The sequence below is a fragment of the Cebidichthys violaceus genome, unplaced genomic scaffold (assembly GCF_023349555.1).
Source record: "Cebidichthys violaceus isolate CVI_PGR_0920_01 unplaced genomic scaffold, fCebVio1.0.p SCAF_30, whole genome shotgun sequence".
NCBI lineage: Eukaryota > Metazoa > Chordata > Actinopteri > Perciformes > Stichaeidae > Cebidichthys > Cebidichthys violaceus.
In genome coordinates, this window is record NW_027176484.1 from 2,081,421 (window position 1) to 2,095,082 (window position 13,662).

General features: G+C 44.6%; 1 protein-coding gene across 1 annotated transcript in view; it reads right to left on the reverse strand.

The window, feature by feature from the left end:
• iqgap1 (IQ motif containing GTPase activating protein 1) overlaps positions 1–13,662 on the reverse strand; it is a 42,683-nt gene that overhangs the window by 13,490 nt on the left and 15,531 nt on the right. Inside the window, exons 3-15 of the mRNA XM_068724392.1 lie at positions 10,902–11,058; positions 10,094–10,171; positions 9,128–9,204; positions 7,732–7,799; positions 7,219–7,332; positions 6,183–6,361; positions 5,508–5,595; positions 5,272–5,429; positions 5,102–5,186; positions 4,798–4,961; positions 4,094–4,254; positions 3,348–3,472; positions 2,716–2,879 (exon numbers count right to left, since the gene is read on the reverse strand). Of these exons, the coding sequence (XP_068580493.1) occupies positions 2,716–2,879; positions 3,348–3,472; positions 4,094–4,254; positions 4,798–4,961; positions 5,102–5,186; positions 5,272–5,429; positions 5,508–5,595; positions 6,183–6,361; positions 7,219–7,332; positions 7,732–7,799; positions 9,128–9,204; positions 10,094–10,171; positions 10,902–11,058 (1,618 nt within the window). The remainder of the gene's footprint in view (positions 1–2,715; positions 2,880–3,347; positions 3,473–4,093; positions 4,255–4,797; positions 4,962–5,101; positions 5,187–5,271; positions 5,430–5,507; positions 5,596–6,182; positions 6,362–7,218; positions 7,333–7,731; positions 7,800–9,127; positions 9,205–10,093; positions 10,172–10,901; positions 11,059–13,662) is intronic.

A 13,662-nucleotide genomic window follows, 5' to 3' on the forward strand; every position in this document is an offset into this window, starting at 1 on the left:
TGATACCCGATCATGGAGGAAGAGTTCTTATGCAGAGGGGAGGGGACTCAAACGAGCTCAGTCTTTACAGTAAACGGCTGTACCTGGGCGATCACTGTTTAGTATGTTTACACTTGGTGATGTAATTGTTATGTGTGTGTGTGTGTGTGTGTGTGTGTGTGTGAGAGAGAGGGTGAAGGAGTCCCTGCAGCTGGCGGGAGACAGGGTGTGGTTGCCGTAGACGAAAGGGCGTAGCTCGGTGGAGCTCATCAGACGTTAGAAGCACATCATGGAAACAGAGGAAGTGAGAGCGGAGGGCTGTTGGGTAGTTTGTAATTCAACGGTCTAAACTTGTCCCTTCCCTAGAAACCCGTGAGCTCATTCATTTAGCACCGACTAGAAACGTACGCAGTCCCGGTTGTTGGCTGTTGCAGTTACAGAGCGAGGGGATAACCATCTGAAGAGGCTCTCTCATCAGCAGTAGACTATATCGGGCTCGTGAGTCAGAGGAGACTGTGCAGGACTTCCTGTGTTAAGACTGAGAGCTCAGCCCTTGTATGCAATATATTAGTTCTACCAGCAGATCTCTGATCATTCAGTGTGGCTTTGTGGCACAAGGCAGTAATACTGCCTGTGCCAAAGCACACTGACTGTAATCCTGCGGGCTTATTATTTCTAATAATCTTCATCCCGTACGAATCTTCCACGTTTTAAATGACATACTATATTTCAATACATATGTTATAAAGCCAGTCTCTGTGACTCTTTGTTTCTGTTTTTGCATTTTTTTGTTTTTTCTGCCTCTCTTCTCATCGAAAATGACGTGGGGCCGTGTTGGCCCATTAGCACCGGAGCAAGAGACCATGAAATTCCTCAAATCACAAGAGGGGTATTTACTCAGGTATTTTATGTCATAGAACAAATCCTTAAAATCTCTTAAAGTCATATCAGGCATCTTCCCCCAAAAAAAAGCAACAACTTTGAGACGATTGAAGTCTTTTAGGACTCAGTCCTGCAGAACTCCAAGAAGTTATTTACAAATTGAAATACGGGTGAAAAAAGAAGGCCCCTCTAACATCACATCACCTGGAAATCTAACACTACATGTCATCCATCCTTTGAAAACCAACAGGAAGTCCACACTGCACCAACTACTTCCTGCGTCTTTAGCTAATCACCTCAAACAGCCAACCAGTGTGTGTGTGTGCGTGTGTGTGTGTGTGTGTGTGTGTGTGTGTGTGTGTGTGTGTGTGTGTGTGTGTGTGTGCCCGTGGCTCTGGCCCATTTAATATAGTGGTCAGCGTTCTGCCCTTTTATGGAAGCAAATGACTGAGGCCTGGCTTGTTTTTTTCCTTTGCCTGTGACATCGGCAGGAAAATAGTTTGCCTTTTTTTTTTTTTCCCTCTCCTGTTTTTGTACTTTATTTTTATTTAATTATTTTTCTGGGTGCCGTTCAGAAAGTGTGACGAGTCCCCCGCATGATGCATTCAAGGGTTCAACTAAAACAGCGTGGGCAGCGGCCAAATATTTAGGAACCTAAGCGTGATAAGAGACTTTCTTTTATCTGTATTTACACGGGATAAACTGGGACTGGGACTGTGTGTGCTAAAATGGAAACACTGAAGAATTGTTCTACTCAAAGAGCTCGTTCTTAAGAAATCAGTTTACGCTTGTCAGGCATTTTCACGAAAGGGAAAAAACGACCCAAACATGGTCGTCTCCCTGCGCGACATCGTACGCAAATGTGCTGCACAGACGCACACATTCATCAGCTCGCCACGACCAAGTGAAGATATCACAGGCAAATGAGTCCGAGAGACGAGAGAGAGAGAGAGCGAGAGAGAGAGAGAGCGAGAGAGAGAGAGTGAGAGAGAGTGAGAGAGAGAGAGAGAGAGCCTTCTACAGATGCACGTGTGACGCGTCAAACCTCAGAAAGCTGAAGAGACAAGAGAGAGAGCAATGAGGCAGACGACAGGAAGTGAGTCGGGGGGGGGGGGGGGGGGAGGAGGTGATGATGATCGCACCATGACATCAGCAGTCTGGTCGTGTCATGTGGCGCTCAGAGGCCTGAGTCACATGGAGCCGTCTGCAACCATGACGGGTTCTGAGACCCGAACTGAGCTGTGACACGCGCACGCACGCACGCACGCACGCACGCACACACACACACACACACACACACACACACACACACACACACACACACACACACACACACACACACACACACACACACACACACACACACACACACACACACACACACACACACCGTGACTACGCTCATGAAACACCGTATCTGTAACTTGTACAGTTTGAGAAGCAACCAGCCCAGAAGACATTGCTCCATTTGAATGGCTTGAATTGGTAAAAAAAGGTGTATGTTGTATGCTGATATTTTGGAGTATTTTAGAGGCAGGAGCAGAAGTCTGAGCTCTTACCCAGCAGCTTTCTGCCTGAACTAAACCTCAAACATCTGCACACTTCTGGCGCCTCACATCTTGTTTAAGCAGGAAACGAGCCTCACAATAACCAGATTCATGAGAGTCCTTAAGAACACACCTGTATGTAGGTGCGGTTTGCGTGACGTGTTTGCATAACACTAACCTGAATACTGGACACGCACACAAAAAAAGCAAATCAACAAAAGGAGAGACCGGGAGAGACAGGGACACGCTAGCCAGAGAGAACTTCCTCTCTACATCACAAAGACCGTGTATATTTTTTTTGTCTCACGTGAGCTTTCTCTCTGCGGGCCTCCAGCAGTTTATCGTGGTAGTGCTGAGCCACGGACGGGTCCACGTCCGTGAGCTTGGCCGAGGGGTTCTGCAGCATGGACAGGGTCTTCGCGGGATCCCCTTCGTCCAGGGCCTCGTTGATCAGTCCGATGGCGGCGATACCTGCAGACGTACAAGGTGGACCGATTAACACTCAGAGAGACTTTGATCCCGATATGATATGAGAAGATGGGTCTGCTTCTCTCTGAAATCGATTTTTAGTATATTTCTTCAGGGAGTGCAGTTAGTGACAGTGTGGGCTCCGTGTTAACGTAGCTCTGACAGCTTGACGCAGTAGCAGCAGGGGGCGGGGCTAAGCATTGACTGAGAAAAGAAAAAACTAAACAAACTGTCCCTCTACCTCCTAGACTTTTGTATTAAAATTATGTTTAAATGTATGTTTAACTGATGAATTATTAGTTGTACACTATCTAAAAATCGGATTGTTTTGAGAGGTTTACCATCCAATCCTGCGCAGGTCATCTGTTAGCACACAAGCTATTAGCTTATTAGCTTATCTGCTAGCCATTTTTGACATTTAACTTGATGAAGATGTAATTTTGGATCAATCGCTGCGAGCGTGTCCCTTACGTTCGTGCTCCTCCTGCACAGTCTGGTTGACTTGGTCGATGCTGGCTTGAATGTCGTTCCAGGTGAGAAAGTCGCAGCCATCCTCTCTGGCTGCCGCCTTGAGACGCATCAGTTCGTCCATGTACCTGGAGGAGCACACAGGTAACGACAACACGTCAGACAGCCGGCCTCGTTGCGTTCAAGAAACATCACAAATATCCCTTTCCCACTTAAATTTTTATGTTTTAACAGGGGAAAACCCGTTTGGTGTGTCATGTTTGACGTCACAAACAAGGTTAATAAACAGTGAACGCTTCTTTTTTTTAAATCTGTTACTTATTCAGTCTTTCAAACTCTCAACCCAGAGTCGGTGATTGTCGGTACAGAAGAAAGATTAATCAAAGGAGGTTTTGATGAGTTTTCTTTTGTTTCTGTTGAGTTTGAAAAGTGTGTTCGGATGATTAGCGAGGTAAAATAGCCGTTTCTGTCAATGGAGTCTGGTGAGTTTGAGGAGAGCATATTAATAGTATGTTTTGTATGTTAATAAATTATAATATTTTGTCCAAATCCTTGTTTTATTAATTATATATTCACTTAATTTGTCCCAAAACACAAGCCAGATGTTAGTGGGTTTTTCGTCCAGAGGGAAAGGGGCTTCAGGCAATATGTCACTGACTCCTGGTGTGTGTGTGTGTGTGTGTGTGTGTGTGTGTGTGTGTGTGTGTGTGTGTGTGTGTGTGTGCGTGTGCATGTGTGTGCGTGCTCACCTCTGTGCATATTCATCCTCCACATTACTGAGTCCAGTGACGTTGCTGGACAGCTGCTTCCAGAGCGCGGCTCGGTCTCCGACGTCCATCGCCTGGTTCATCAGCACCACCGACGACAGCATCTCCACCGCAACGAGCAGCTCGGGGTGGGACAGCGAGCCCTGCGGGGGACAAATGGGAGACAAAGTCACGTCGATGGCGTCTCCATTCGTTGCTGCACAGTTTAGAGTCTCAGTCGAGATTGATAAATATGCATTTCTGTCCTCTTAAAATATTGTTTAACCAATATAGATTTTTCACAGGCGTTATTAACTGAACCACATATGCTCTATTGTACATGAATTTGAGAAGCAAATATCCCTGACTTTTCCAAAACTAGATCTATTTTTCCAAAACTTCTCCAGGCATGGAAATGACTATTTTCAAATTCCATTCCATTTTCAGGTTTTTAAAGGCCGTACGTTCCATCTATCATAATGTTCAGCCTTCTGAGAAGTAAAGTCTGCAACTAAAAGCAAACAAAATAAGGCCCATCAATAGTTCCCAGAGCCCGGGAAGATGTCTTCAAATCGCTTGTTATATTCAAACAATCCAAAAACCAATTATATTAAGTCTACATGGAGCTAAATATAGATCTGCTGTATTCTTTGTGTACAGAATGATGCGGTTGTGTGTTCCTTGTGTGTTCCTTGGTGTCTGGGTACCTCCGGGCTCTGCTGCTGCAGGCTGAACAGCTCTCTCTGGTAGAGGTCTGCAGCACTCGGGTAGACTTCCGGCAGCTGAGCGTCGGGGTTCATCAGCTCCTCCACCGTCTTCTCCGGCACGCTCGCCCTGACGGCGCTGTTGATGCGCTCCACTGCCTTCAACACTACACACACACACACACACACACACACACACACACACACACACACACACACACACACACACACAAACAGACGCCGGGTTAATTATAAGAGCAGATACAGACGTAGAAATGGGGAAGAAGACATGAATGTGTGTGCGTACTCTTTAGGTAGCCTTCTGCAATCTCATTGGCCACGTCCACGCCGCTCTGCAACTCGTCCTTAGTCAGGGCTTCTCCCGGAGACGCCTAACGAGGAAGAAGTCAAGATATAATCACACCGAGGAGACGGGAAACGCAGACTCTTCTTTGTTTGCACACTGATCCCCCCCACCTGGTCTTTATTCTCCCGGTCGGCCTGCAGCTGCTTGAGGTACCAGCCTTTGTTCTGGACCTGCAGGTTCTGAACCCCCATGGCTTTAAGGGCCTCGTACAACTTGTCCTCATCGCCATTCAGCAACGCCTGTTCGGCCGCACTCAAGGCGTTGCTCACTGCAAAAGAAAGAGTTTTCACTACCGCGCCGTGGAAACCAGAGACAGTACAAAACACACACGTTTCGCCTGACTTACCGTTGACCTTTTTGACGTTGCCCTGGATTTCAGCCTGGGTGAGAAGCTCGTCGTAGATATCTCTCTCTGCGTCGGCGTTCTCCATTTGCTGTTGGAGCGGAGCAACAACAAAATGTGGCTAAAATATAACAGCATTACACGCTGGCACTGTTTATCATCACATCTTCGGCTGCAGGACAGCAGAGCAACAAATATCTCTTTCCAGACTTGTTCCCCTGCTCTGATGTTCTGCTGTAATTTTGGTCATTTATTTGCTCAGCCTGTTGGCAAAACAAATTTCTTTAAAATCATAAATCCTACATTTATATCTCACTGCGAGAAGTGCTGCCAAATCTGTCAAGAGAACGGAGTGACTCCCCTCTCCGTCCGTCTTCCACCGTTCTTTACTGTAGCGGCTGATTTATTATTGGTTGCCCGAGTGGTTTGTGTCGGCCTCAGCATTTTATTCTGTCCCATGCCAAATTTTTTATTCCGCTTCAGGCTGCATGTTCGATTATTTTCTAATCAAAAAAACGTGGACAATTGCTTGCCCCGTTTTTTTAATTATATGGTATTTATGGTCTCTCAAAGAAGACGTTGCCCCGGGGACCACCATCCGTCGTCTCTGGACATCTGAAAGCTGTGCACAGCATCTTTGACCGCTGACCATTTAAAAAAAAAAAAAAAGCTTCGTACCCGTTTGCGTGAGTTGGCCACCTTCATTCCCTTGGCCTGGTACAGCGTGTCGTGGTACTGGCGAGCAGCGCCGGGGTCCAGCTGGACCAGCATGGCGTTGGGGTTCTGCATAGCGGCCACGGTGCCCTCCGGTACGCCATGGTCGATGGCCTCGTTGATGGCGATCACAGCGGCATGTACTGGGGGGGGGGATAGGAGGTGGTGAGGAGATGGCTACGTACAGATTTTACTTTAATCTGCATTTTTATATTGTTGATAGATGATGTTAAGTATCAATCAATCTACGTTGAACTGAAGGAATGATTCAAGATTTTGGTTGGGCTTGTTTATCCACTTTCTTGGCAAGAGTCCGATGAAAAGATTGATACTACTCTCATGTCTGTAAAGAGTAACTTTAGTTTTGTTTGTTTGGTTAGAGTTTTGGCCTCTACGCTGGAAATTCAAAAGAACGCCTCTAGAACATGAGAGAAGTGCAAATCTGGACAGCTACTATGTTCCTGCACCACATTTCTAAAACCCGAGTATTATTCCACCTAAATACTACTTTCTATATAAATACTGTGTTAAATTACGTGCCGCCGCCACAGAAACTAGCCTGCTAATTCCACCATGATTTCATGCTCCAGGTTACAGAACATTTTCCTTATAGTGCAGCAGGAACGATACTAAACACAGAAAAAAAAGACTGTATTTTTTTTAATGTATTTAGTACATTTAGTTGGATGCAGTTTGCCGAATAAAAACTGCTTAAAACAAAATCAATTCAACTTTAAAGTCTATAGAAGGGGTAGAAGTGGAGCCATTATCTTGGGAATTTGTGGAAATGTAGCATCATGTTGCACAAAGACATAAACAACTGTAGCTGTAATCACGTCTCATTTGTTTCTTAGGTAAACAATTGATAGATCCCCCAAAAATATGGCTGAATTACCTCCAGAATGAGTTTAAATATGAATGCATGAATCAACTAAACTACATAATCTGCAGCTATCAGATCCCGCCCCTCTCCCCCCACGACACCCGAGCCCTCTCTCACATGCAGCTTCATCCACCGAGAGCTCATTGGCCAGGATCCCGCCAATCTTGCTGAAGGCGGGCATCTGGATCCCATACTTTTCCAGCTCACTCTTCATGTTGTTGATCTCCTCCTCTGTGAGAAAGGACAGAGCAGAAGGAAAACATCAATGCACGGAGCAGAGGGGGGGGGGGGATGTGGAGACAAACCATTCCTGGCTCATGTGTGATAATCAGTTTTCTAACTCTGGGTCATGGAGCCGAGCGGGAACTCAACAGACAGGAAAAGCTCCCACAATTACTAATGACTTTCACATTTCCAGCAGTTTCTGTGGCCTGCTGGGGGAAAAAAAAATCCTCCTCCTCCTCCTCCTCCTCCTCCTCTCGGCGCTGCTTTCAGGGTCCACACACACACATCTGAAACTTCATGTGAACTTTGGCAACACGGTGACATTCATAGATCTGAGATGACATAATTGGGTTAACAGGGGACAGAATGAGGAAAACAGATGCACGGACTCGTGTTCAAGCTTACCGGTGAAATCTACTTTTCCATACAGATCCTGGATCTGAGGGGCCAGGCCGAGCTTGAACAGGTACAAGCTGCAAAAAGAGGAGGGAGAGACAATAAATAAAAGGAACATGGCAGCGTAGGCAGTAGCAGAACAGGAAGAGAACAAAAACAAATCCATGCAGGGTTTGTTTTTGCTCAGGGCCGGACGTATTGATGTCATGAATATTACAACTTCAGCACAACCTAATGACTGCAATAAAAAGAGAGGAGTAAGAGGCGTTCAAAGACAGGTCAGAGCGAGCAAGTATCAGAAAGCAGCCCTGTCATTTAAAGGGCCAGGAAACAGATGCTTCAACACTCGACCATGTCGTCACTCGTGTCACTTTAAACTAATTACAACAAACAATTCAAACACATGCATTGGACTTGTTTGTTGTAATTAGTTTCTTCCACTTCTGTGACAAAGTGAGGTAAATCCATAGACCGCATATAAGAAGTGCACTTAGTCATCGTGACCTCACCCATTTGGTTTATGGACTGCCGCTTTGAAGCCTCGAGTTCGGCATTTTGGCCGTCGCCATCTTGTTTTTTTGCAACCAGAAGTGATACAAGCGCCAAGTACAACCGGACGCTAAATAAGACCTTTATAGGCGGCCGAAATGTAACTCATGTTTACAATGTTTACTGAGGGAATAAATCAAGAGAGAAGTAGAGTCATTTTCTCATAGACTTCTATACAACCAAAGGAGTCGCCCCCTGATGGTCAACAAGTTTAAGACACTTCAGCATTGACTTCACTTTTCCGAACCGGAGGTTGCCGTCTGGGTAAACCAATAAAACTGTCTTGCTTTTCAGGGAGTAAAAATACTGTCGGATTCAAAAGTAACAGACAACTGGAGACCATCTTGCGATGGGATCACACCAGCCGCAACGGCAAATCAGCCGCCCTCGCTCGGACCTCAACCATCTTCAAGCTTTGCCTTCATTTTGATCTCAACTACACTCTAGAAGTTTCTTGACTGCATCTTGCACGTTTGTGACGCTATCGCATTCACAAACCTGTACACACACACACACACACACACACACACACACACACACACACACACACACACACACACACACACACACACAGTATATATATTCAAGCACACAAACACCATGCCAAACGCCCCTGCATTTATTTTACCTGACTTGCAACGCTCTATTAAAAGAAACTGCTCTGTAGCTTGTGTACCTGAAAAACTGCACCGCTCACCTCATAAACAAAACTTCACAGGCTTGAAACACACTCAGACCTTTGTGCACTCGCCATCCAATGAATGAGGAATTCATGTTGACATTTAAAACACAATATCTGTCAACATTATAACTGAAAACACAGACGAAGACAGAGAGACAAAAGCAGAGAGGGTACCTGAGGGCATGTATACAGTAGATGCAGCGCGGCATGTTCTTCCTGTCATATATGTCTGTGGTTTCTGGGTAGAAGATCTGAAACACAAAACGGGGACATTTGAGTGGATCAGAGCGAGGCCGCTTTCAGCAGGCTTCATGGTAGCAGCACACCGGCGTGTCGCAGCATGTGTGCAGCAGTGATTCAGGGTTAGCAGCTCTGATTGGGAGATTACACAATAGCCTGGCAATCGTGTGAAATGAAAAGGACTTGTATTTGCTGTTGAAGCTGCTAGTTGGTGATTTTTTTTCAAGCTAACATAATGACAAGTATTTAGAGTTTCCACAGAGTTAACAGGGGAAAATGTGTCAGGATAACACTTCTACTGTTAATAATGGGCAACTGTTAACTTCTTTTATTCTGAAAAGTCATTAAAAAAGGACCATTTCTACATACTAACTACCAAACAAAGTTAACAAATCATTTCTCCTCTCCAGTTACGTATGAAGATCAATTTGTTTTAATTGCTCTGTCATGTCAGCGAGTATTGGCCGTGTTTAATGCCGTCTGGAGACGAAGACGAGCATTCGCACATTATGGGAATATCAGAGAAGAACTTATTCAGGAAAAGGTGTTTCCATAATCCATCATCTCTTTCTCTACAAAAAACAACTCAAACGTCTCTAATGCGATACTTCAAAAATACGGAAACACGGCTACATTACCACGTGACAATTTACTGTGTCTTAAACTAAATTCAAGTTGATTTTCACACTGTGCTGAAGTTACCTGGCACCAACTGATGCCTTGAAGGTAGGAAGTCAACGCTTTTTTGAATGATCTTCAGCGATATTGATATGGTCCTTCAAGGCAGGGAGACCTGTGCCGCATAGATTTAGTAGCTAGACTGTATTTGCATCTATAATTTTAAGTGTAGGTACACGTTCGTGCGAGAGACATCACTGGACAGATGCGAGCCATGCTCACCTTTGGCAGTCCCTTCTCTGCCATGGCGTTGAGCCACTGGATGACGTTGTCCGTGTGTCTGAAATGGAGACCGGTCGCCTGGAAGAGAGAAACCAAACTCAGATCCGCCCTCATTCACACTGACAACAAGAGCTATGAACTCAGGTCGCATTCATCCAACAGCTCCAACCAGGTCACCATACAAAGTCAAACACTGGACTTAGAAGATGTCACTGAGGATCCACGGAGGTTTGTAGAACCACTAATGTCTCACAGTTACACCTGAGACCAAAACAATGGAGATTAACATGTTTTTTGTTGTTTCTACAGCACCATAAAAAGGTAGAAAAAGTGCCAAACGACAGCACTCTGTTTCCAAAGCTAAGTCACCATTTGGCTTCAAAACGATGGCTAGTTGGCTGGCTAGTTAGCTAGTTAGCTAGTCCTTCTCCATAGCGGCGGGGAATGACACAGAGGGACCATTAGACCCAGCTCTGCTGCTGACCACCAGCCCGCTTCTCGGCTCATTTTCTGTAACCAGGAAGATCTTTCCAAAAGAACAACCATCAGGCTTTTACTTGAGAACTAAAGGCTGGATTGCTTTATGACTTGCTGTGGATATTCATTGCATTACTGTGTTTACTTCACAAAGTCACAACTCAAAGCCGGTGACGTTCTCAACACGATTTGCAGTTTAATCTCTTTAACAACAGAGTTATTTTTAAAGCACATAACTTGGACATGGAAAAGCATGCAACCATACATTCCACCCCTCTGGGATTTTATCGTCCTCCGATTGTATAAATACACAATTTATGTTTTCTTTTACCTTGTAGCGCGTCTGCTCGCGATCGTAGATCTTCTTGAGGGAGACGGTTTTCGGGGCGAAGAAGTTGCCCAGTTTGGCCAGATAGACGCCGTTCCTCAGCCCCTCCTCCAGCTCCGTGGTGGGAGGCAACTCCTCGTCCAGACAGGCCTCCATCCATCTGCAAAGGAGAGCACACACAACAACATTTATATCACAAAGAGGAAACATACAGTACACGCATACTTAAATGTACAGCTTAGCTTCCCTACAGGGGATAATTACTGCTGATGACACTCAACACAGCACTTCAACAGGGGTTTTGATTAAACGAGGGTGTCCTGGCCCTTGGAAATAGAAATAGACTAACTGGTGAAAGAAACTAGCTTAGATTTTGAAAAAAATTCAACATAACAACCCAGGCCAGTGTTGCCAACTCTTTTCCAATGAGAGCAGCTAGCGGCATTAGCTCAAAAAAGTCGCTAACTCTAGCAGGAAAGTTGCCAAGTTTGCAACACTGACAACCCGTCCCGTACCAGGTAGGTACCAGATTCTTTTGTTTTTGTCAGAGCATTTGATTTATTGATTTCTGTCAGGATGTAATGAGAATTTCAACCGAAAATTCCAAAATGTTTGAGAAGTAGATTACCAACCCTGCTTTCAAAGAGCAGAGGGCTTCATAATGATTCATTCAGACCCGCTGGCCACCAGCCCGCTGCTCGGCTCAGTTTCTGTAGCCAGTGTTGCGTTAAAGCACGGTGGAATTAGCAAGCGAGCTAACTAACTTTTTCTTTTTTTCCTTTCTTTTCTCTTTTTTCTTTGTCAAAGCATTAGATTTATTGATTTCAGTCAGGATGTAATGAAAATTTCAACAAAAATATAAAAAATAAGTTTCCCCAACCGTGCCCTTAAAGCAGTGTGGCTGTATAAAACGTTTAGACTGCAATAACATTTCAGCTACATCTGAAACAAAGAGGAAGGATGTTCAATAAAAAAAAGTTGCTTTGTGGATGCATCCTGTTCTTAATCGTTACCGTCACTGGAATCCTAATTACTTGATGACTTCTCATCCAGCTTCGCCTACATTTCAACAAGGCTCAACTTCCTGTTGATTGATTCGTCTGCAAAATTAGAAAATAAGGAGCCCTGAGGGAGGATCATTCCTCTCTGTGTTTTACATGAAAATAAAGCCACAGTAAAAAAAAATAAAGAGTACAGCTAGTGTACAGTCTGTACTGCACACATTATAGCTCCTTCACATTCCCTAATAGCATTTTGTGAATTATTCTGCACCAATAAAACTAGTCTGGACACACACACACACACACACACACACACACACACACACACACACACACACACACACACACACACACACACACACACACACACACACACACACACACACACACACACACACACACCTAACCTGGCCTGTGGTAACCTCTCCTCCTGAACGCCGAGTTCTCAGCATTCCTCATGTGTGACATTTCATTTCTTTTAGGTCATATTGTGGAGTCACATTCCTGCTGTTTGCCCGTGTCAGCTCTGGGCCACAGAGCTCCCATACTGGGTCGGGTCCTGGTGGACTGGATTCCACCATCTCCCATCATCACCGCCCAGTAACTACAAAGGAGGCCGGTCCGTTTTTTTGTTTTTTTTTACCCGAAAAAATAAAAACCGGCATCGCCTTTCACTCTGTCAGATATCGATCTGTCTAAAGTTAATTTACGGGGAGAAAAAGTAAACCCACTTTAATTCAAGCTGCCTCACTTATTTTCATTTCCACTTCCGTACCAGACTACCTCAAAATATTTGAATAGATATGGTGGCACAAAGTTATTGCAGGTGGTATATGAGTGTATTAACATATTGTAGCTGCATTGTTGCTGAACATTTAGTGTCTAATAACAGTTGCATTCCTTACTCAAAGCCCATCCAGCTCCATTCTAGTTCATTTCTGCGCTACAGTGCAGAGATGTCATCAATACCAATGAAATACACTGTTCCTCTTTATTAACCGCTACAATCATTAAAAAGCTAAAGCAGCATGTGTTAACATTCAGTCGACCTTCAGTAGCTAATGCTAGTTAATGATGTACTAATGTACTCCGCTAATGTTAGCTCCACAGGTTGCACTATTACACAAGGACTAACCATGACGAGCCCCAAATCCACCAAACCAGCCTGAACATGAAGAACATCTGAAACCATTGATGAGTCAGAGGAGCAGAGACGGAGAGCTGGACGATTGGCCAGTCTGTGTTCGAGGGGCGGGACTTAGTGAAAGGTCAAATATACATCCAATTCAATAAACACCATAGATTTGGACAACTGGGTCAGAGGTTGCTGCAAAAGAAGAGTTTCCTTCCTTTTTTTTTCAGAACTAATCTGTGTGAAAAGTGCAGAAAGTCTTCCTCAGCTATATTTCTCCTTTATTCCACCTTATTTACATCACCTGCGTGCCTTTTCTTATTTCGTTTCACTACACAGAAAAGATCAGAAGTACATTTTTACCTAATGTGGGTCTTTTGTTCTTTGCCTTAGAACCAACATGTATAGTTTTAATGTAGCAACATGTAATGGACGGTGGTGTCTTCCCCGTTTTATTAAGACCTCCAAATATCAGCTCAGAGTTTATCATCGGGAATTTCACAGTGTGACGTCAAACATGGCCTCTCTCTTTTCATCTGCTGAGAAAACACTCCCACTCTTCTGTAACTAAGGTCTTTGTCAAGCAACAACAAGGTTAACTATATCCTGAGTGAGATTAAAAGATTCCCTT